Source organism: Aquarana catesbeiana, linkage group LG13 (assembly GCF_042186555.1).
Source record: "Aquarana catesbeiana isolate 2022-GZ linkage group LG13, ASM4218655v1, whole genome shotgun sequence".
Taxonomy (NCBI): domain Eukaryota; kingdom Metazoa; phylum Chordata; class Amphibia; order Anura; family Ranidae; genus Aquarana; species Aquarana catesbeiana.
In genome coordinates, this window is record NC_133336.1 from 228489009 (window position 1) to 228514049 (window position 25041).

At 47.9% G+C, this 25041-nt stretch overlaps 1 protein-coding gene across 2 annotated transcripts in view; it reads left to right on the forward strand.

Moving 5' to 3' along the window:
• The first annotated feature begins 252 nt into the window (after nt 1-252).
• The window catches only part of PAQR6 (progestin and adipoQ receptor family member 6), a 36019-nt gene continuing 11230 nt past the window's right edge, over nt 253-25041 (forward strand). Inside the window, exons 1-2 of one of the 2 annotated variants that reach the window (XM_073609373.1) lie at nt 253-400; nt 21929-22051. In XM_073609373.1, coding sequence (XP_073465474.1) covers nt 22001-22051 — 51 coding nt within the window. In that variant the 5' untranslated portion in view covers nt 253-400; nt 21929-22000. Of the gene's footprint in view, nt 401-6180; nt 6357-21928; nt 22052-25041 lie in introns of those variants that run through there. The other variant, XM_073609371.1, reaches the window with a different exon arrangement.

Sequence of the window (25041 nt, forward strand, 5' to 3'; positions counted from 1 at the left end):
CGACACCCACCTCTCCAAACCGACACCCACCTCTCCAAACCGACACCCACTCCTCCAAACCGACACCCACCCCTCCAAACCGACACCCACTCCTCCAAACCGACACCCACTCCTCCAAACCGACACCCACCCCTCCAAACCGACACCCACCTCTCCAAACCGACACCCACCTCTCCAAACCGACACCCACCTCTCCAAACCGACACCCACCCATCAAAGCATTATAATAACTCCCGCTAAGGGCCATGCACTTCTTCCACCAGGGCTGAAAGAAGTACTGAGATGTTTCCAAGAAGCTATGTACTGCCCCCTGCTGGCCCCTCCCACCAGCCTTGATCTTCCTCCATTGCATAGAGAATCACAGAGAGCCAGTGAAGACATCACCAGGACCTAAAATAAGGTAATGAAAATGAAATGAAATGAATTCACATATTGAGGGAGAGGAGGAAACGAGAAAGGTGAAAATGTAGACAGATTAGACTTCAGTCAGTGTTTGTCTTGATGTGGAACAAATAATATAATGGTATGAAATCTGTAGAGAAGCCTTGCAGGACACAGGAGGCACACCGAGGTCCCCGTGGGGTGGAGGCATTTCGGTTCTGTGTGAGAAAAATGTTTTGTGTCCCAACATTGACCCCGCACACCCACATTCCAGAGACGGGGCGAGACTGCAAGAGTGAGAGCTCTACTGACCCCCTTCATAGAGAGAGGAGACCCAACCTGACCGGGGGAGAGGAGATCCACAAAGACCTTCTATGAATTATTATTACTGCAAATCCAGGAGGACATTCTATGCAACAAACCCAACATCTGCTGGAGGACTCTTCTCCTTCCTCTATAACTCTCCTCTCCTGAAATACTCTGCACTGCTGGAGGACTCTGCTCCTTCCTCTATAACTCTCCTCTCCTGAAATACTCTGCACTGCTGGGGGACTCTTCTCCTTCCTCTATAACTCTCCTCTCCTGAAATACTCTGCACTGCTGGAGGACTCTTCTCCTTCCTCTATAACTCTCCTCTCCTGAAATACTCTGCACTGCTGGGGGACTCGGCTCCTTCCTCTATAACTCTCCTCTCCTGAAATACTCTGCACTGCTGGGGGACTCTTCTCCTTCCTCTATAACTCTCCTCTCCTGAAATGCTCTGTTCTGCTGGAGGACTCTGCTCCTTCCTCTATAACTCTCCTCTCCTGAAATACTTTGCACTGCTGGAGGACTCTTCTCCTTCCTCTATAACTCTCCTCTCCTGAAATACTGCTGGAGGACTCCTTTAGGCGAGGCAGATTTATGTCTCTGTCAGGGAGAACACGAAGGAGAAGAGAAAACAAAGAGCCCCTAATGACTCGTCTCCTCCTCATCAATGGGGACTGGAGACACTTTGTACCATAATGAATTCCAATCTCCGACCCACAAACAGCGTAACCTGCAACTAGTGACCCAATTACAGCCTGACCAATGAGAGACGGAGCAATGCTCTGCAGATCTCTAGAGGGGTCAGTGATGGAATGATCAGGGGTGTAGGGAACAGGCGTAGTAGGGATGTGGGGTGTAGAGATTGGAGGATAGTAGGGATGTGGGGTGTAGAGATGGGGGGTGTAGGGATTGGAGGGTAGTAGGGATGTGGGGTGTAGGAATGGGGGGTGTAGGGATTGGAGGGTAGTAGGGATGTAGGAATCGGGGGTAGTAGGGATGGGGAGTTAAAGGAGCGGGGAGTAGGTATGGGGGTAGTAGGGATCAGGGGTAGTAGTGATATGGGGTGTAGGGATCGGGGGTAGTAGGGATGTAGGGTGTAGGGATCGGAGGGTAGTAGGGATGGGGGTGTAGGGATTGGAGGGTAGTAGGGATGGAGATGTAGGGATTGGAGGGTAGTAGTGATGGGGATGTAGGGAGCAGGGAGTAGTAGGGGTGGGGGTGTAGGGATCGGGGGTAGTAGGGAAGTGGGGTGTAGAGATCAGGGGTATTGGGGATGTGGGATGTAGGTGTCTGGGAGTAGTAGGGATGTGAGGTGTAGGGATCTGGGAGTAGTAGGGATGTGGGGTGTAGGGATCGGGGGTAGTAAGGATCAGGGTTTTTAGGGATGTGGGATGTAGGGATTGGGGGTAGTAGGGATGTGGGGTAGTAGGGATATGGGGTGTAGGAATCAGGGGTAGTAGGGATGTGGGGTGTAGGAATCAGGGGTAGTAGGGATGTGGGGTGTAGGGATCACGGGTAGTAGGGATGTGGGGTGTAGGGAACGGGGTGGTAGGGATATAGGGTGTAGGGATTGGGGGTAGTAGGGATGTGGGGTGTAGGGATTGAGGGTAGTAGGGATGTGGGGTGTAGGGAGTAGTAGGAATGTGGGGTGTAGAGATCCGAGGGTAGTAGGGATGGGGGTGTAGGGAGCAGGGAGTAAAAGGAATGGGGGTGTAAGGATCGGGGGTAGTAGGGAAGTAGGGTGTAGGGATCAGGGGTATTGGGGATGTGGGGTGTAGGGATCTGGAAGTAGTAGGGATGTGTGGTGTAGGGATCGGGGTTAGTAGGGATGTGGGGTGTGTAGGGAGTGGGGGTAGTAGGGATGTGGGGTGTAGGGATTGAGGGTAGTAGGGATGTGGGGTGTAGGGAGTAGTAGGGATGTGGGGTGTAGGGATCGGAGGGTAGTAGGGATGGGGGTGTAGGGATCTGGAAGTAGTAGGGATGTGTGGTGTATTGATTGAGGGTAGTAGGGATGTGGGTGTGTAGGGAGTGGGGGTAGTAGGGATGTGGGATGTAGGGAGCAGGCAGTAGTAGGGATGTGGGGTGTATGGATCGTTGGGTAGTAGGGATGTGGGGTGTAGGGACCGGGGGTGGTAGGGATGTGGGGTGTAGGGATCGGGGTAGTAGGGATGCGGGATGTGGGGTAATAGGGATGTGGGGTGTAGGGATGTGGGGTGTAGGGATCTAGGGATCGGGGGTAGTAGGGATGTGGAGTGTAGGGATGTGGGGTAGTAGGGATGTGGGGTGTAGGGACCGGGGGTGGTAGGGATGTGGGGTGTAGGGATCGGGGTAGTAGGGATGCGGGATGTGGGGTAATAGGGATGTGGGGTGTAGGGATGTGGGGTGTAGGGATCTAGGGATCGGGGGTAGTAGGGATGTGGAGTGTAGGGATGTGGGGTAGTAGGGATGTGGGGTGTAGGGATGGGGGGTGTAGGGATGTGGGCTGTAGGGATCAGGGGTAGTAGGGATGTGGGGTGTAGGGATCAGGGGTAGTAGGAATGTGGGGTGTAGGGATGTGGGATGTAGGGATCAGGGGTAGTAGGGATGTGGGGTGTAGGGATCGGGGTAGTAGGGATGTGGGCTGTAGGGATCAGGGGTAGTAGGGATGAGGGGTGTAGGGATCAGGGATAATAGGGATGTGGGGTGTAGGGATTATGGGTAGTAGGGAGCAGTGAGTAGTAGGGATGTGGGGTGTAGGGATCAGGGGTAGTAGGGAGCAGTGAGTAGTAGGGATGTGGGGTTTAGGGATTGGGGGTAGTAGGGATGTGGGGTAGTAGGGAGCGGTGAGTAGTAGGGATGTGAGGTGTAGGGATTGGGGTAGTAGGGAGCGGTGAGTAGCAGGGATGTGGGGTGTAGGGATGGGGGTAGTAGGGAGCAGTGAGTAGTAGGGATGTGGGGTTTAGGGATTGGGGGTAGTAGGAATGTGGGGTAGTAGGGAGCGGTGAGTAGTAGGGATGTGGGATGTAGGGATTGGGGTAGTAGGGAGCAGTGAGTAGTAGGGATGTGAGGTGTAGGGATTGGGTGTAGTAGGGAGCAGTGAGTAGTAGAGATGTGAGGTGTAGGGATTGGGTGTAGTAGGGAGCAGTGAGTAGTAGGGATGTGAGGTGTAGGGATGTGGGCTGTACGAATCAGGGGTAGTAGGGATGTGGGGTGTAGGGATCAGGGATAATAGGGATGTGGGGTGTAGGGAGCGGTAAGTAGTAGGGAGCGGTGAGTAGTAGGGATGTGGGGTGTAGAGATTGGGGGTAGTAGGGATGTGGGGTGTAGGGATTTGGGTTGTAGGGGTGTAGGGATTGGGGGTAGTAGGAAGCGGTGTGTAGTAGGGATGTGGAGTAGTAGGGATGTGGGATGTAGGGATGTGGGTTGTAGGGATGTGGGGTAGTAGGGAGCGGTTAGAAGGGATGTGGGGTGTAGGGATTGGGGGTAACAGGGAGCAGTGAGTAGTAGGGATGTGGGGTAGTAGGGAGCGGTAGTAGGGATGTGGGGTGTAGGGATTGGGGGTAGTAGGGAGCGGTAGTAGGGATGTGGGGTGTAGGGCTGTGGGCTAGTAGGGAGCAGTGAGTAGTAGGGATGTGGGATGTAGTGATGTGGGGTGTAGGGATCGGGGGTAGTGGGGAGCGGTGAGTAGTAGGGATGTGGGGTGTAGGGATTGTGGTGTAGGGAGCGGTGAGTAGTAGGGATGTGGGGTGTAGGGATCGGAGGTAGTAGGGATTGTGGTGTAGGGAGCGGTGAGTAGTAGGGATGTGGGGTGTAGGGATCAGGGGTAGTATAGATGTGGGGTGTAGAGATTGGGGGTAGTAGGGATGTGGGGTGTAGGGATTGGGGATAGTGAGGAGCGGTGAGTTGTAGGGATGTGGGGTGTAGGGATCAGGGGTAGTAGGGAACGGTGAGTAGTAGGGATGTGGGGTGTAGGGATCAGGGGTAGTAGGGATTGGGGGTAGGGATGTAGGGTGTAGGGATCAGGGGTAGTAGGGATTGGGGTAGGGATGTGGGGTGTAGGGATTGGGGGTAGTAGGGAGCGGTGAGTAGTAGGGATGTGGGTTGTAGGGATTGAGGGTAGTAGGGAGCGGTGAGTAGTAGGGATTGGAGGTAGGGATGTGGGGTGTAGGGATCAGGTGTAGTAGGGATTGGGGGTAGGGATGTGGGTTGTAGGGATTTGGGAGTAGTAGGGATTGGAGGTAGGGATGTGGGGTGTAGGGATCAGGTGTAGTAGAGATTGGAGGTAGGGATGTGGGGTGTAGGGATCAGGGGTAGTAGGGATTGCGGGTAGGGATGTAGGGTGTAGGGATCAGGGGTAGTAGGGATTGGGGGTAGGGATGTGGGGTGTAGGGATCAGGGGTAGTAGGGATTGGGGGTAGGGATGTGGGGTGTAGGGATCAGGGGTAGTAGGGATTGGGGGTAGGGATGTGGGGTGTAGGGATCAGGGGTAGTAGGGATTGGGGGTAGGGATGTGGGGTGTAGGGATCAGGTGTAGTAGGGATTGGGGGTAGGGATGTGGGGTAATGGGGTCAGGGGTAGTAGGGATTGGGGGTAGGGATAGTAGAGATGTAGGTTGTAGGGATTGGGGGTAGTAGGGAGCGGTGAGTAGTAGGGATTGGAGGTAGGGATGTGGGGTGTAGGGATCAGGTGTAGTAGGGATTGGGGGTAGGAATGTGGGGTGTAGGGATTGGGGGTAGTAGGGAGCGGTGAGTAGTAGGGATGTGGGTTGTAGGGATTGGGGGTAGTAGGGAGCGGTGAGTAGTAGGGATTGGAGGTAGGGATGTGGGGTGTAGGGATCAGGTGTAGTAGGGATTGGAGGTAGGGATGTGGGGTGTAGGGATCAGGGGTAGTAGGGATTGGGAGTAGGGATGTGGGTTGTAGGGATTGGAGGTAGGGATGTGGGGTGTAGGGATCAGGTGTAGTAGGGATTGGAGGTAGGGATGTGGGGTGTAGGGATCAGGTGTAGTAGGGATTGGAGGTAGGGATGTGGGGTGTAGGGATCAGGTGTAGTAGGGATTGGGGGTAGGGATGTGGGGTGTAGGGATCAGGTGTAGTAGGGATTGGGGGTAGGGATGTGGGGTGTAGGGATTGGGGGTAGTAGGGAGCGGTGAGTAGTAGGGATGTGGGTTGTAGGGATTGGGGGTAGTAGGGAGCGGTGAGTAGTAGGGATTGGAGGTAGGGATGTGGGGTGTAGGGATCAGGTGTAGTAGGGATTTGGGGGTAGGGATGTGGGTTGTAGGGATTTGGGAGTAGTAGGGATCGGGGATCAGAGCGGTCCTATGATTGCACAGTGCAGGGACGGGACACGTAGGGACTCACAATGGTGGGTGTGGATGAGGGGCTCAGGGATGGGGCCCGGGTGACAATCATACAATGGGCTCCTCACAGCCTCCCATCTCCTGACTGCAGCCCACCGACCAATGAATGTGGGGAGGGAGAAGGACGGGGAGAGGGACGGGGAAGGGAGAGGGACGGGGAAGGGAGGGGGCCGTTGGCCGCTGTCCAGGAGCTCAGCCAAGGAATGTAGTCCTAGAAGCTCTTGCTGGAAGCAGATCTATTCCTTCCCATCCCTAAAAAAAAACAACCGTACCATCCGCAGAGCGCGGCGGCCGAGGGGGACCCATGAAATCGGACGTCGCCAGGACCAGGTCAGTCGGGGGTGACGGGGGAACAAAAGCCGGGCGATGTATTTCTGTATTCACAACCCAAAAAAGAACACTGCAGATCCCGGGCCCAATAAAAACATACATTTAAAAATCTTACGAGTTTCAGGGTGACGCAGTCACTATTTGTAAAGTGGGCCCCCCCCCGACCTACCTACCTACCTTCCCCCCTCCGACCTACCTACCCCCTGACCTGCCTACCTTCTCCCCCCCCCCGACCTACCTATCTTCCCCCCTCCGACCTACCTACCCCCTGACCTACCTACCTACCTTCCCCCCACCGACCTACCTACGTACCTTCCCCCCTCCGACCTACCTACCAGGGGGCATTAAAGTGTATCCAAGATGTGCCAGTCCTTAGATGTGGGGGCTGCATTAGTTTTCTTTTTATCCGGTGATCCTGCTAGTAGGGATGGGGGGATCTACTAAAACTGGAGGGTGCGAAATCTGCTGCAGCTCTGCATAGGAACCAATCAGCTTCCAGGTCTTGTTGTCAAAGCTTAATTGAAGAAGCTGAAGTTAGAAGCTGATTGGCTCCTGTGCACAGCTGCACCAGGTTCTGCACTCTTCAGTTTTAGTAAACCCGCCCCTTCCTGTCCTGGGGTGACCACGCTCACTGTACTGTATCTATGGAGGAGTAACGTGGTCACCTGTGCACAGGTCTACCCTCCTCCTTTATCATAGAAGGGGGGGGGGGGTTCTGTAGTCCACATAAGAGGGCAGCACAGGAAGAGAGCAAAGGAAGTTACCAGCTCACAAGATTTCTGGCAGGATCAACACTTTTTTTTGTTTGTTATTAAACAGAAGTTCATTGTCATTATAATATACAATACAAAAATATTTTATTATTATTTATTATTTAGTGATATATTTTATTATTTTATTTTATGTTGTGTTGTATGGTGTCACAGAATCATATTATTTTATTTGATTATTATTTATTTATTAATATTATGTGTTTATTTATTTATTTTATTTTATGTTGTGTGATATGGTGTCATGTTATATACATATTATTTCATTTTATTATTATTATTAATTTTTATTTTTTATTTATTCTTTAATGATTTATTTCATTACTTTATTTTATGTTGTGTTTTATGGTGTCATGGTATATACATATTATTTCATTTTATTTTATTATTATTATTATTATTATTAATATTATTATGTGTTTATTATTTATTTTATGTTGTGTTGTATGTTGTCATGTTATATCCATATCATTTTATTTTATTATTATTTATTTTTTATTATTTATTTATTCTTTAATTATTTATTTCATTATTTTATTTTATGTTGTTTTGTATGGTGTTATGGTATATACATATTATTTTATTTCATTTTATTATTATTATTGTTACTATTTTTATTAATACTAATATTATTGTGTGTTTATTATTTATTTATTTTATGTTGTGTTGTTATGTTATATACATATTATTTCATTTTATTTTATTATTATTTCTTTTTTATTATTTACTTATTCTTTAATTATTTATTTCATTATTTTATTTTATGTTGTGTTGTATGGTGTCATGGTATATACATATTATTTCATTTTATTATTATTATTATTATTATTATTATTATTATTATTATGTGTTTCTTATTTATTTATTTTATGTTGCGTTGTATGGTGTCATGTTATATACATATTTTTTTTTTTTAATTATTATTAGCAGCCTTGCCACCCACATCAATAAGTGAGTGTGATAGAATGAATGGTGGTTGGAGGACTATTGTTCTTCCTGTGATAGATGGGCGTATTTTCGGTCAATGGCGCCAGCTGAGTTCAGAGCTCCCACAATACATCCACGTGGTTTCTATACGCCGCCCTCTATAGGTGACACATTATATATAAAGCCGACATCTGCCCAGAGTCAGTTCTGTGTGAACGATCCGTTATGTCCATCCGCTGCCCATTTATAAAAGGACCAGATCCGTTCTTTAAACAAATTTTATCATTTTATTTTATCCTTCCTTTGTTTCTTTGCTTTTTTTTACACCATCTTTGCACTGTGTATGGTTACATTGTAACTTATCAGCTTTGACAGGTTGGAGTAAAAACTGTTGAATCATCAGAAAAATAGTGTTGGTGAAAAGTCTCCATAGATGTTATAGATCCCAGACTGAATGTAAAGTGGTTGTAAACCTCAGACATGAAATATGAACAAAGCATATCCCTCTGTAGTGTGTACTTGTCTCACTCCAGAGCACTAAGTGCCATTTCTATCTGCTGCCCCATTCCTCTTCTATCAGTATTCCTCTAAATATGCAGGGACTGCCTCTCACATCCACTTTATAGGTTGGTCCTCTCTAGACCCCGCCTCTAAATATGCAGGGACTGCCTCTCACATCCACTTTATAGGTTGGTCCTCTCTAGACCCCGCCTCTAAATATGCAGGGACTGCCTATCACATCCACTTTACAGGTTGGTCCTCTCCAGACCCCGCCTCTAAATATGCAGGGACTGCCTATCACATCCACTTTACAGGTTGGTCCCATCCAGACCCCGCCTCTAAATATGCAGGGACTGCCTATCACATCCACTTTATAGGTTGGTCCTCTGCAGACCCCGCCTCTAAATATGCAGGGACTGCCTATCACATCCACTTTACAGGTTGGTCCCATCCAGACCCCGCCTCTAAATATGCGGGGACTGCCTATCACATCCACTTTACAGGTTGGTCCCATCCAGACCCCGCCTCTAAATATGCAGGGACTGCCTATCACATCCACTTTATAGGTTGGTCCCATCCAGACCCCGCCTCTAAATATGCAGGGACTGCCTATCACATCCACTTTACAGGTTGGTCCTCTCCAGACCCCGCCTCTAAATATGCAGGGACTGCCTATCACATCCACTTTATAGGTTGGTCCTCTCCAGACCCCGCCTCTAAATATGCGGGGACTGCCTATCACATGCACTTTACAGGTTGGTCGTCTCCAGACCCCGCCTCTAAATATGCAGGGACTGCCTATCACATCCACTTTACAGGTTGGTCCTGCCCAGACCCCGCCTCTAATCATGCAGGGACTGCCTATCACATGCACTTTACAGGTTGGTCCTCTCCAGACCCCGCCTCTAAATATGCGGGGACTGCCTATCCCATCCACTTTACAGGTTGGTCCTCTCCAGACCCCGCCTCTAAATATGTGGAGACTGCCTATCACATGCACTTTACAGGTTGGTCCTGCCCAGACCCCCCCTCTAATCATGCAGGGACTGCCTATCACATCCACTTTACAGGTTGGTCCCATCCAGACCCCGCCTCTAAATATGTGGAGACTGCCTATCACATCCACTTTACAGGTTGGTCCCATCCAGACCCCCCCTCTAATCATGCAGGGACTGCCTATCACATCCACTTTACAGGTTGGTCCTCTCCAGACCCCGCCTCTAAATATGCAGGGACTGCCTATCACATGCACTTTACAGGTTGGTCCCATCCAGACCCCGCCTCTAAATATGCAGGGACTGCCTACTTGCTGTCCCCACCTACACAATAAATGTCTTTTTGAGTTACTGCTCATGTGCAGGACCTGACATAACATTGGTTGTGTGATCCCCGGACACGGCTCAGGACATGGCATTGGTGGGATTGAGGACCAAGATGCCGGACTGTCCCAGAAAATCCGGGACAATTGACCTCTATGGAGTTGTGAATCTCAGAATGCAAGTCTATGAGTTGCCCGGCTCCCTGAGAGCAATGCCACCCGTGTGGGGTGATATCTTATCTCAGTATTAGTTAGGCAGGGAGGCTGAGTGATTGCAGGAATTACAGAGCTCCCTCTAGCCTCTTCACGACCGGCTCCTGTACATAGAGGTCGGCACTTTAAAGGTGGATATCTCAGTAACGGCAGCAGGTGCTGCCACAACCAAGGTATCCATCTTTTCAGTGGGCGGTCCTGTTTACGATAATGGTGGTCTCTGCAACGGATTCGCTGCGAGATCACCATTATCGGCGGCGGGAGAGGGCAACCCCTCCCGCCGCTTACCGGAGCCATTCTAAGTAATTTTCTAGTAAATACTGAGTCTGAAAAAGAGGCTCGGTCCTTAAGTGGCTAGAGCACCGGGACCTCTGGAGGAGTATTGAATATTTTTGCTGAGCACATTATTGTGGCAACTTTTTGGTTTACATGTTTCACTTTAATATTTTGGTTATTGTATTAAAGAGCCATTCCGGGCAGGAAAAAAATGAACCCTTGCAGTGGTGGCTGCTTTTGCTGGGCACAGAGACTGCATATGATGGGCACAGTGACTGCATTGCTGGGCACAGAGTCTGCATATGATGGGCACAGTGACTGCATTGCTGGGCACAGAGCCTGCATATGATGAACATCAGTGACTGTTTTTGCTGGGCACAGAGTCTGCATATGATGGGCACAGTGACTGTTTTTGCTGGGCACAGAGTCTGCATATGATGGGCACAGTGGCTGCATTGCTGGGCACAGAGTATTCATATGACGGGCACAGTGGCTGCATTGCTGGGCACAGAGTCTGAATATGACGGGCACCGTGGCTGCATTGCTGGGCACAGAGTCTGCATATGATGGGCACAGAGTCTGCATATGATGGGCATAGAGTCTGCATATGATGGGCACAGTGGCTGCTTATGACGAGCACAAAGTCTGCATATGATGGGCACAGAGTCTGCATATGAAGGGCACAGAGTCTGCATATGAAGGGCACAGAGTCTGCATATGATGGGCACAGTGGCTGCATTGCTGGGCACAGAGTCTGCATTTGATGGGCACAGAGTCTGCATATGATGGGCACAGTGGCTGCTTATGACGAGCACAAAGTCTGCATATGATGGGCACAGAGTCTGCATATGATGGGCACAGAGTCTGCATGTGATGGGCATAGAGTCTGCATATGATGGGCACAGTGGCTGCATATGATGGGCATAGAGTCTGCATATGATGGGCACAGTGGCTGCATATGATGGGCACAGTGGCTGCATATGATGGGCACAGAGTCTGCATGTGATGGGCACAGAGTCTGCATATGATGGGCACAGTGGCTGCATTGCTGGGCACAGAGTCTGCATATGATGGGCACAGAGTCTGCATATGATGGGCACAGTGGCTGCTTATGACGAGCACAAAGTCTGCATATGATGGGCACAGAGTCTGCATATGATGGGCACAGAGTCTGCATGTGATGGGCACAGAGTCTGCATATGATGGGCACAGTGGCTGCTTATGACGAGCACAAAGTCTGCATATGATGGGCACAGAGTCTGCATGTGATGGGCACAGAGTCTGCATATGATGGGCATAGAGTCTGCATATGATGGGCACAGTGGCTGCATATGATGGGCATAGAGTCTGCATGTGATGGGCACAGTGGCTGCATATGATGGGCACAGTGGCTGCATATGATGGGCACAGTGGCTGCAATTGATGTTTTTGTTTCAGTATTTTTCTGAATTTTTCAGTTGGTTTGTGCCCCCCCCCCCCCCCCCAAACATTTTGAGCACCAGCCGCCACTCCACCTGACCCCTTTTGGTGTCCATCTACAGCGACCTGAAAGGGGGACAATCAGGTGGGAGGGGCCGGCGCTCCAGAAAATATTCCCCTTTACGAGTACAAAATCTTCTGTGTTCTGTCTCCCCAGTCATGTGACGCCCTCGTGTCTCCAAATAATTATAAATTATCTGTAGAGACTTCATTTAACATTGTGAATGAAAGGCTCTGAGGTCTCTTTGATCGGGGAACGGTCCCACAGCGGCAAACAGGGTGCGACTTGATGTGTGAACGGGGGGGGGGCTAAAGCTGCGGGGGACGTTATGAGTTGATTTAAATAAATGCTACCAATAGATTATTAGGCGGCACTCACACTTGGCATTTCGGAATCGCTGGCAGAATCACCGCCTTTCTGCCTGCGATTCCAAATCATGGCAAAAAAAAAACGCAGCGCACATTTGGGTGCCATTATTCTTAACGGCTTCCCAAAAGCTGCGCGATTCTGCTGCGATTTCCATGTGGCAAAGCCCAAAAAAGGAGCGGGGAGGTTCTTTTAGGCGACAAACGCACATTGAAGTGAATGGGCTGCCCTGTTCGCAACACGTGAAATCGTGTGAAAATCGATCCGCAACAATCACAAGCGGGAGCGCTCATTCCCCCTACGTGATATGTGAACGGGCCCTCGGGATTGGTTCACATTTATGTGTAAAAAAACAAAAAAGCCTTGAAGATTGGGTGTCAATCTGGAGGAGTGGGCGTTTCTAGGCAGCCACCATTTGCATAGGTAACGCCCACATGCCATGTTAAGCCTTCATGATTGGAAGCAGTGGGAGGAGTTATGCAAATATCAAAAAAACCTTGAAGGGTGGGTGTCAATCTGGAGGAGTGGGCGTTCCTAGGCGGGTTGTATTTGCATAGGTAACACCCACATGTGATGCTAAGTGTGTGGGACAGTGGGAGGAGTTACAGAAAAATAAAAAAAAGCCTTCATGGGTGGGTGTCAGTCGGGAGAAGTGGGCGTTCCTAGGTGGGTTGTAGTTGCATAAGTAACGCCCACGTGTGATGCTGAGTCTTCGTGATTGGAAGCAGTGGGAGGAGTTATGCAAATATAAAAAAAACCTTGAAGGGTGGGTGTCAATCTAGAGGAGTGGGTGTTTCTAGGCAGCCCTCATTTGCATAGGCAACGCCCACATGCCATGCTAAGCCTTCATGATTGGAAGTAGTGGGAGGAGTTATGCAAAAATCAAAAAAACCTTGAAGGGTGGGTGTCAATCTGGAGGAGTGGGTGTTTCTAGGCAGCTGTCATTTGCATAGGTAACGCCCACATGCCATGCTAAGCCTTCATGATTGGAAGCAGTGGGAGGAGATATGCAAATATCAAAAAATCTTGAAGGGTGGGTGTCAATCTGGAGGAGGGGGAGGAGGGGGTGTTTCTAGGCAGCCCTCATTTGCATAGGCAAATGCTAAGGCTTCATGATTGGAAGCAGTGGGAGGAGTTATGCAAATATCAAAAAGCCTTGAAGGGTGGGTGTCAATCTGGAGGAGGGGGAGGAGGGGGTGTTTCTAGGCAGCCCTCATTTGCATAGGTAACGCCCACATGCCATGCTAAGCCTTCATGATTGAAAGCAGTGGGAGGAGATATGCAAATATCAAAAAATCTTGAAGGGTGGGTGTCAATCTGGAGGAGTGGGAGTTTCTAGGCGGGTTGTATGTGCATAGGTAACACCCACATGTGATGCTAAGTGGGACAGTGGGAGGAGTTACACAAATATCAAAAAGCCTTGATGGGTGGGTGTCAGTCGGGAGAAGTGGGTGTTCCTAGGTGGGTTGTATTTGCATAGGTAACACCCACATGCCATGCTAAGGTTTCGTGAATAGTAGCAGTGGGAGGAGTTATGCAAATTTCAAAACGCCTTGATGGGCGGGTGTCAATCTAGAGCAGTGGGAGTTCCTAGGCAGCCTGCATTTGCATAGGTAACGCCCACATGCGATGCTAAGCCTCCATGATTGAACGCAAATCCAAACAATAAAGGGGAGGGGCCAGGGACAGTTAGGCTGGGGAGGAAAGAGCTAGATGATGCTGGGCGTCCTCCAGCTATTACTGAGGTAGGGCTCCATCTGACTTGCTGCAGCTTCTAATGCACATTGTGAGAAGCTCACAGTGTGCAGTGAAATCAGAGGAAGCCGTTTCAGTGCAGAAGAGGAGCTGAAATTGGAGGAAGGAGATGGGATTGAATTGCCTTTTATAAAAAATAAAGACATTTCCTCCCATAGTGTATGAAGAGAGCCGGCCGGGGGGCCCCTCCCTGCTTTTATCACCCGCTGTAATCTATCCGGGGATTGGGCCTGTGTGATATCTGTGGGGGGAGAACTGAGGCTCCTTTGTGTGCCGCATACCAGGCACTGCCGGGATCGTTCTCATGGCCTCTCTCTCTGTAACCCAATCCAAAGGATCAGAGCTCAGCTTCCAGCCCAGCACACAACTCCACCAGGACTACACAGAGACGATCGCATGCTTCACCTTACCATTACAGAAATTTGTTGCACAATTCCAGCTTTGCCTGTTTGCTGTTCCATATTTCCATTATCATGTTACATATTTGTACATACGCCCTCTAATGGCTGTCTGCAGACTCTCAATCTCCCTGATCAGCAAAAAACATACCATGTCAGGCACACAAGGGGCGCCAATGTGTGGTATTTTTCTGATTCGCTCTATTATTTATCAATGAATAACATTCGACCTGGAGAGGACATAGCCTAATAACATTTGTTTTCAGCCAGTCCGGTGAGCCGGCCGGGGCGAGAGAGGAACAGTAAAGCCATAGTCACTGTTCAGCATTACCCTTCTGCTTTAAATGCCGCATTGACATGCCAGCCTGTCCGCACAGTATGGTCACCTGCTGACTTGCCACCATCCACAGGCAGCTTCACTCTTTAATAAGACACAGACGTTCAATCCAACGCAATTTTACTGCAGATAATCGCAGTGCAGAGGATGTTCTTCCAGCTGTTTGAAGCGTAACACTACGTTCACACCTATGCGTTTTTTTTAGTGCATTTTACAGTTTACATAAACGCACTGCAGTCCATTTACCATGGTTTCCTATGGTACAACGTTCACATCTATGCGTGCTTCAGCCGGTGCGTTTTTTGGAAAGGTTCAGGGACTTTTTTTTCTCGTAGCAGATTGCATTTTGCGTTTAATAGACTTCAGCGGACCCCCCACCAAAAACGCAAGTGTCCCTTTTTTGATGCACCCTTAAATGATGGGTGTACTTTAACTGCAATTTCATTTATTTTGTTGATTCAAAACAAGTTTATGCAACTCAGTCTCTCAAATATGCACTATATTACCAAAAGTATTGGGACGCCTGCACGTGAACTTTAATGGCATCCCAGTCTTAGTCCGTACGGTTAAATATTGAGTTGGCCACAGCGAACAAACGCAGATTAAGTCAGTTGACGTGTTTCAGCCTATAAGGCCTTAGTCATAACCTTATGACTAAGGCCTTATAGGCTGAAACGCTGTCAATTGACTTAATCTGCGTTCAATATTGAGTTGGCCAACCCTTTGCAGCTATAACAGCTTCAACTCTTCTGGGAAGGCCGTCCACAAGGTTTAGGAGTGTGTCTACGGGAATGTTTGACCATTCTTCCAGAAGCCCATTTGTGATGTTGGACGAGAAGGCCTGGCTCGCAATCTCCGCTCTAATTCATCCCAAAGGCGTTCTATCAGGTTGAGGTCAGGACTCTGTGCTGCAGGCCAGTCAAGTTCCTCCACCCCAAACTCGCTCATCCATGTCTTTATGGACCTTGCTTTGTGCACTGGTGTGCAGTCATATTGGAACAGGAAGGGGTCATCCCCAAACTGTTCCCACAAAGTTGGGAGCATGAAATTGTCCAAAATGTCTTGGTATGCTGACACTTTAAGAGTTCCCTTCACTGGAAGGGGCCAAACCCAACCCCTAAAAAACAACCCCACACCATAATCCCCCCTCCACCAAATGATTTGGACCAGTGCACCAAGCAAGGTCCATAAAGACATGGATGAGCGAGTTTGGGGTGGAGGAACTTGACTGGCCTGCACAGAGTCCTGACTTTAACCCGATAGGACACCTTTGTGATGAATTAGAGCGGAGACTGTGAGCCAGGCCTTCTCGTCCAACATCAGTGCCTGACCTCACAAATGCTCTTCTGGAAGAATGGTCAAACATTCCCATAGACACACTCCTAAACCTTGTGGACAGCCTTCCCAGAAGAGTTGAAGCTGTTATAGCTGCAAAGGGTGGGCCAACTCAATACTGAACCCTACGGAGTAAGACTGGGATGTCATTAAAGTGCATGCGCGTGAAGAGGCAGGTGTCCCAATACTTTTGGTAATATAGTGTAGCTGGTTGCTAAGGAGTGGGCCAGAAAGCCGGCCGCCGCGTCCTTAACAACCGATGAGTCATCAGCTGTCAGCAGACTTCCCCACTGACAGCTGAATGTAAAGACAAGAATTGCCGGCAATAAAAAAATCAAGAAAAAAAACTGCATGGGGTCCCCCCCAATCCATACCAGGTCCTTATCTGAGCATGCAGCCCGGCAGGTCAGAAAAAAGGGGAGGGGGAGGGAGCCAGTGAACCTTACCAGGCCACATGCCCTCAACATGGGGAGGGTGCTTTGGGGCAACTAACAAGGGGGCCCCCAGATCCCCCCCATGTGAATGAGTATGGGGTACAAAGTAAAAACAAAAGGTGTCATGTAAAAAATGACAGGAGGCAGTTTTTGACAATTCCTTTATTTAAAAAATAAAAAAAAACAATGCCGCCCGATGTAGATCCATCATCGATCACGCTGCTAGAACCGACCCGAAAAAAGGAACAGTCCGGTCATCTGCCAGCTCTGCCTTCTGATGGTTCTTAAATAACTGAGGGGTGGGGTCACCTGCTGATGTCACCGGGTGGCACCGCCCTCCCCTTGTGACGTCAAACCTTAAAGGGAGCTTCCAGATTTCTGATAAGCCCCCTGCCTGCAGATCCCATCAACCACCAGCCAGGGTTGTGGGGAAGAGGCGCTTGTTGTTGGGGACAAGGTGTTTTGGGGTGGTAGAGCCCTCCCCTGCCCCAAAGCACCCCCCGCACGTTAAGGGCATGTGGCCAGGTATGCTCACTCGCCCCCCAACCTTTCCTGGCCTGCCAGGCTGTACGCTCAGATAAGGTATAAACAGAAAAGTCAGTGCTACTACCCATACACCACATAGATAGCAGAGCTCCCAGGTGCTCCATCCACAGTCACTGGTGTAGAGTAATGTAGGAAAAATGATCCGCACTCCGGTTGTTGCTCTTAAAATGTCTTCATTTTATTGAATAGCCACAGTGAACAAACGCAGATTAAGTCAGTTGACAGCGTTTCAGCCTATAAGGCCTTAGTCATAAGGTTATGAGTAAGGCCTTATAGGCTGAAACACGTCAACTGACTTAATCTGCGTTTGTTCACTGTCGCTATTCAATAAAATGAAGACATTTTAAGAGCAACAACCGGAGTGCGGATCATTTTTTCAAAATGCTCAGATAAGGGTCTGGTATGGACCCAATGCAGTTTTTTTTTTTTTTAAATGTGGTGTGGGGTTCCCCTTAGAAAGACCTGAAGGGCCTGGTATGGATTGGGGGGACACTACACCATTTTTTTTAACATTTTGGCGTGGGGTTCTCCTTAGAATTCATACCAGACCCTTCAGGCCCGGTACGGATTCGGGGGGCCCTTATAAAGACCTGAAGGGCCTGGTATGGCTTGGAGGGGGGCCCCTATGCCTTTTTTTTTACACTTTGGCATGGGGGTTCCCATTGGGGGGGACCCTATACCGTTTTTCTTACATTTTGGTGTGGGGTTCCCCTTAGAATCCGTACCAGACCTGAAGGCCCTGGTATGGATTGGGGGGGGATCCCATGCCGTTTTTTTTTACATTTTGGTGTGGGGTTCCCCTTAGAAAGACCTGTAGGGCCTGGTATGGATTGGGGGGAACTCTACATCTCTTTTTTTTTTACATTTTAGCATGGGGTTCCACTAGGAAAGACTTGAAGGACCCGGTATGGATTGGGGGGACCCCATGCTGTTTTTTTGTACATTTTGGCATGGGGTCCCCCTTAGAATTCATACCAGACCCTTCAGGCCCGGTACAGATTCAGGGGGACCCCACTCCGTTTTTTTTACATTTTGGCTTGGGGTTCCCCTTTAGAAAGATCTGAAGGGCCTGGTATGGATTGGGGGGGCCCCATGCCGTTTGTCTTTTACATTGTGGCTTGGCCCCTTGTTTAAATACATTTAGAAAGACCTGAAGGGCCTGGTATAGATTGGGGGGAACACTACACCGTTTTTTTTACATTTTTGCATGGAGTGAAAGACCTGAAGGGCCCAGTATGGATTGGGGCAACCCCACTCTGTTTTTTTACATTTTGGCATGGGGTCCCCCTCAGAATTCATACCAGACCCTTCAGGCCCGGTACGGATTCGGGGGGGACCCCACGCCATTTTTTAAATACATTTTGATGTGGGGTGCCCATTAGAAAGACCTGAAGGGCCTGGTATGGATTGGGGGGGGATTAGTGTGAATAACTAACACTGACTGGAAGAAGTGAGTAGGGTTTCTAGCTAGGAGTGAACTAGCTAGGGCTAAACAGAAGGGGAGAACAGAGGGAGAAACCAAAGTCACATAGTAAACAAGTTGTAGTGACCAGTAACTGCCACTAGATGTCAGTATACTACGGAAAAATAATGCAGTTTAATACAAGACACAAAAAATACATGAAAATAGGGCAAAACAATAATTAAAAAAGAAAGCAGAGATCGGAAAGCGGAGATATAGCTGTGGCTATGTATATATATATCTCCAGGTTAAACGTTATTCATTGATAAGATCAGAGTGAATTGGGAAAATACCACATTATGGCCACTAGATGGAGCTTATGGTCACATATTTGCTATGATTGTTCATTCTGTGTGAATGGGGGGGGGGGATAAATGTTATTAGGCTATTATCTCAACAGGTAGAATGCTATTCATCCACACACAATAAGTGGATCAGGAAAATACTGCATTATGGCCACTAGATGGAGCTGATGGTCATAGAAAGTAATCCCATATTTGCTATGATCTTCTGTGTGAATGGGTTTATGTTATTAAGCTATTATCTCTCCAGGTTGAATGTTATTTATCATTGGTAAGATCATAGTGAATTGGGAAAATAACACATTAGGCCCGCTAGATGGAGATTGTGGTCACATATTTGCTGTGGTTATTCATGCTCTGTGAATGGGGGGGTGGGGGGGATGAATGATATTAGTCTATTATCTCTACAGATAGAATGTTATTTACCAATACACAATAAGTGGATCAGGGAAATACTGCATTATCGCCACTAGGTGGAGCTGATGGTCATAGGCAGTTATACCATATTTGGTATGATTGTTCTGTGTGAATGGGGACAAAAACAAATGTTATCAAGCTATTAACTCTCCAGGTTGAATGTTATTTATCCATACAGAATAGGGTGAATCAGGAACATGCCACATTTTTGCCACTAGATGGAGCAGGTAATTATAGAAAATAAATATTTGGTAATAAAATGCAGTATTTTCCTGATTCACTCCCACCTTTATCAATGAATAACATTTGACCTGGAGAGAAAATAGCGTAAGATCATTTGTTTTTGTCCCCATTTGCACAGAATGATCATATCAAATAAGCGATGATTTCCCATGACTAGCAGCTCCATCTAGTGGCCATATTGCAGTATTTTCCTGATACACTATATTCTTTATTAATGAATCACATTTGACCTGGAAAGAAAATAGCTGAAGAGCATTCGTTTTAGTCCCCATTTGCACAGAACAATCATAGCAAAAAAAGCGATGATTTCCTACGACCATCAGCTCCCTCTAGAGGTCATCATTTTGTATTTTTTTGATTCATGCTATTCTTTATCAATAAATAACATTTGACCTGGAGAGAAAATAGCCTAAGAACATTTATTTTTGTCCCCATTCACAAATAACAATTGTATGAAATAAGTGATGATTTCCCATGACTAGCAGCTCCATCTAGTGGCCATAATGCAGTATTTTCCTGATAACACTCTATTCTTTATCTATGGATCACATTCAACCTGGAGAGAAAATAGCCTAATAACATTCGACTTTGACCTCAGTCACATAAAACAAATGTAGAAGCAATTTCACAGGATGAGCAGCTCAGAATTATTTTCTACACTCCGGGCAGATATAAAAGGGGACTGAAATTGAGGGGGTCCAAATAATGGGGCTGAAATTGAGAGGGTCCAAATAGCAGGGGGCTGAAATTGAGGGGGGTCCAAATAACAGGGGGCTGAAATTGAGAGGGTCCAAATAACAGGAGGCTGAAATTGAGAGGGTCCAAATAATGGGGCTGAAACTGAGGAGGTCTAAATAACGGGGCTGAAATTGAGGGGGTCCAAATAAAAGGGGGCTGAAATTGAGAGGGTCCAAATAATGGGGCTGAAACTGATGGGGTCCAAATAACGGGACTGAAATTGAGGGGGTCCAAATAATGGGGCGGAAATTGAGGGGGTCAAAATAACAGGAGGCTGAAATTGAGGGGGGTCCAAATAGCAGGGGGCTGAAATTGAGGGGGTCCAAAGAACAGGAGGCTGAAATTGAGGGGGGTCCAAATAGCAGGGGACTGAAATTGAGGGGGTCCAAATAACGGGGCTGAAATTGAGAGGGTCCAAATAACAGGAGTCTGAAATTGAGGGGGTCCAAATAATGGGGCTGAAACTGACAGGGTCCAAATAACAGGGCTGAAATTGAGGGGGTCCAAATAATGGGGCTGAAACTGACGGGGTCCAAATAACGGGGCTGAAATTGAGGGGGTCCAAATAACAGGGGGCTGAATCTGAGGGGGTCCAAATAACAGGGGGCTGAAACTGAGGGGGTTTCAAATAACAGGGGGCTGAAATGTAGGGGGTCCAGATAACAGCGGGTTGAAATTGAGGGGGATCCAAATAACAGGGGGCTGAAATTGAGGGGGTCCATATAAGAGGGGGCTAAAATTAAGGGGGTCCAAATAATGGGGTGGAAATTGAGAGGGTCCAAATAACAGGGGGCTGAAACTGAGGGGGTCCAAATAACAGGAGGATGAAATTGAGGGGTCCAAATAACAGGAGGCTGAAATTGAGGGGGTCCAAATAACGGGGCTGAAATTGAGGGGGTCCAAATAATGGGGCTGAAATTGAGGGGGTCCAAATAACAGGGGGCTGAATTTGAGGGGGGTCCAAATAACAGGGGGCTGAAATTGAGGGGGTCCAAATAATGGGGCTGGATTTGAGGGGAATCAAATTAGAGTGGGCTGAAATTAAGGGGGTCCAAATAACAGGGGGCTGAATTTGAGGGGGTCCAAATAACAGGGGGCTGAATTTGAGGGGGTCCAAATAACAGGGGGCTGAATTTGAGGGGGTCCAAATAACAGGGGGCTGAGTTCCTCGAGGAGCTGGCTGAAATTTGCTCAGTGCTGCCCCCCAACCTGACACCCCCGGATTGAAAAATTGAAGCATAAAATTGTTGGCTTCATCCAATCAGATTCTATACCTGTCCAGGTATTCTGACACGCGGGGCGGGGCCTGCCCTCAATTTACAACCGGCAGAGTGGGAGATCGGTCAGCATGGGTGGAGGAATGGGTCGGGGGGGGGGGGGGTATGGCTACCTTCACTTTTACTGCAATGGAGAAAAGATGGACTTGCCAGGCAGGGCTGTGCTGTGTGGCGGAGCTGTGTAAATCTCAGGACTGGATGGACAGAGATACAAATCCTTTGGCAGATCGCTCGTGTACGTGTGCCTCGGGGTCCAGCTGTGAGCGCGCTCAGAGCGATGGGAGAATTGGGGGGGGGGCGGTGTTGAGCATAGCGCTCCCGGGGATCAGAGGGCGCCCACCATCTGGAATTGATGTGGAAGGTCTGACAGCGGAGGGGGGGGGTGGGTGACATTGTCTCTCTGCTTCCTGACTCTTCCCTGCCGAGTCCTTCTCTGCCTCTGAAGGTCTGACTTCCTCTTGTGTTCCTCTTCTGTAGAGCGGATGTTCGGTGGGGGACCGGTGACGGGATCAGGGCTGTGAAGGAGTCCCCGCCGCCCCGTCATACAACATGCTGACCGTCAAGCTGCCCCAGCTGCTCAATGTGCACCAGATGCCCCGGGTAGGTCACCTTCTAACATCTTTGTCTGTTTCCAGGTTCCATCACAGGTGGCGGCTGCATTCCTTTTCTTCTTTTTTTTTTTTCTCCCTTGTTTTCTGCCGTTCACACTTGCGACGGACCTCGCTGCCCCCTCTAAAAAGCAATCTGGGGGGTGGATCGCTCTTCAGAGGGTGGCTGGGAGGTGACCTGTCATCACCTGCTTTAATCCTGATGAGCCTGCACCACTGCATGCCGTGGTGCTGCCTCATTCACCCAATAGGGTTGCGTTTTTGCCGCGGTGCCGGCCGCCCTGGTAACAGAGTTCCAGATTTGAGTTCAGTCCGTAGGATGTTAGGAGGGCACCGGACTTGTGGCAGGATCAACAGGTGTATTCTGCACTCGCTGAAAAGGTTCCTAGCCAGGACAAAAGAAAACTAATGCAGCCACCGCGTGGTATGTTGCAGTATTATAATAAAGTAGAGATGAAAGCAAAACTGTGTTATTTTCCATTTTGGGGTTAGAACCCCCCTGGGTAATTTTTGTTTCTTTTTTGACAGCTGTGTCCCCATTGCGGAGATTATTCCCTTCACTTTCTGTGAAAGAATGAGCAAAATACTGCATTGTGGCCACTAGATGGAGCTGAGTGCCATAGGTAAATAAGTATGCCCCTCAGCTCCATCTAGTGGCCACAATGTGGTATTTTTACTCAGCTCCATCTAGTGGCCACAATGTGGTATTTTTTCTCAGCTCCATTCCGTAGCCACAATGTGGTATTTTTCCTTAGCTCCACCTAGTGGCCACAATGTGGTATTTTTCCTCAGCTCCACCTAGTGGCCACAATGCTGTATTTTTTTCTCAGCTCCACCTAGTGGCCACAATGTGGTATTTTTCATTAGCTCCACCTAGTGGCCACAATGTGGTATTTTTACTCAGCTTCATCTAGTGGCCACAATGTGGTATTTTTCCTCAGCTCCATTCAGTGGCCACAATGTGGTATTTTTCCTCAGCTCCCCCTAGTGGCCACAATGTGGTATTTTTCCTCAGCTCCCCCTAGTGGCCACAATGTGGTATTTTTCCTCAGCACCACCTAGTGGCCACAATGCTGTATTTTTTTCTCAGCTCCACCTAGTGGCCACAATGTGGTATTTTTCCTTAGCTCCACCTAGTGGCCACAATGTGGTATTTTTCCTCAGCTCCATTCAGTGGCCACGATGTGGTATTTTTCTTCAGCTCCCCCTAGTGGCCACAATGAGGTATTTTTCCTCAGCTCCACCTAGTGGTTACAATGAGGTATTTTTCCTCAGCTCCACCTAGTGGCCACAATGTGGTATTTTTCTTCAGCTCCATTCAGTAACCACAATGTGGTATTTTTCCTCAGCTCCCCCTAGTGGCCACAATGAGGTATTTTTCCTCAGCTCCACCTAGTGGTTACAATGTGGTATTTTTCCTCAGCGCCACCTAGTGGCCACAATGAGGTATTTTTCCTCAGCTCCACCTAGTGGCCACAATGCTGTATTTTTTCTCAGCTCCACCTAGTGGCCACAATGTGGTATTTTTACTCAGCTCCATCTAGTGGCCACAATGTGGTATTTTTTCTCAGCTCCATTCCGTAGCCACAATGTGGTATTTTTCCTTAGCTCCACCTAGTGGCCACAATGTGGTATTTTTACTCAGCTCCATCTAGTGGCCACAATGTGGTATTTTTCCTCAGCTCCATTCAGTGGCCACAATGTGGTATTTTTCCTCAGCTCCCCCTAGTGGCCACAATGTGGTATTTTTCCTCAGCTCCCCCTAGTGGCCACAATGTGGTATTTTTCCTCAGCACCACCTAGTGGCCACAATGCTGTATTTTTTTCTCAGCTCCACCTAGTGGCCACAATGTGGTATTTTTCCTTAGCTCCACCTAGTGGCCACAATGTAGTATTTTTCCTCAGCTCCATCTAGTGGCCACAATGTGGTATTTTTCCTCAGCTCCCCCTAGTGGCCACAATGAGGTATTTTTCCTCAGCTCCACCTAGTGGTTACAATGTGGTATTTTTCCTCAGCTCCACCTAGTGGCCACAATGTGGTATTTTTCTTCAGCTCCATTCAGTAACCACAATGTGGTATTTTTCCTTAGCTCCACCTAGTGGCCATAATGTGGTATTTTTCCTCATTCTACAGAAAATAGAGCCTGAGAACGTTCGATTTTTGCTCCATTCCCACAGAACAAATGTACATGCAGTTTCAATGGATGGACAACTATGTGATTTTTTTTTAAATACTCCCTAAACAGTGAGCTTTTTTTCCCCCCTGAACTGAATGTTCTGATCCCCCGTGAAATACAAATGGTGGCAGTGTTGGTTTATTCCTATAATTCCATCTTGTTTTATTTAGTTACTGTCTTCACTTCCCCTTCTCTCTCTGAAATATCACAGCGTGTTCTATCTCTTCATCTGGCAACCAGTGAGGACAGGAAGCAACGCAAGTCCCATACAAAAACCTCACATAAACATATACTGTGTATATATATCTATATCTATATAGATATATAGCTATAGCTATATATCTATATAGATATAGATATATATATACTTTTTTTTGGCAATTTTTTTATCACATTACATTCTACACAACATCTCATCATAATATATTATTATACCAAATTATAATGATTCATAAATGAATAATAAATATTATTTATTACGATGTTCAAATTTAATAAAAACATAATAAAAAAATTAATAAATATAACAATGATAATTAACCACTTGAGCTCCAGAAGGTTTTACCCTCCCCCCTTCATGACCGGGCCATTTTTTTGCTATTCAGCTCAGCAGTGCCCTACTTTAACCGGCAATTGCGCGGTCATGCGACATCGTACCCAAATTAAGTTTTATATCTTTTTTTCACACAAATAGAGCTTTCTTTTGGTGGTATTTGATCACCACTGCATTTTTTTTTATTTTATTATTATATAAATAAAAAAAGACAAAATGTTTTGGGGAAAAAAAAAATATTTCCTAATTTTG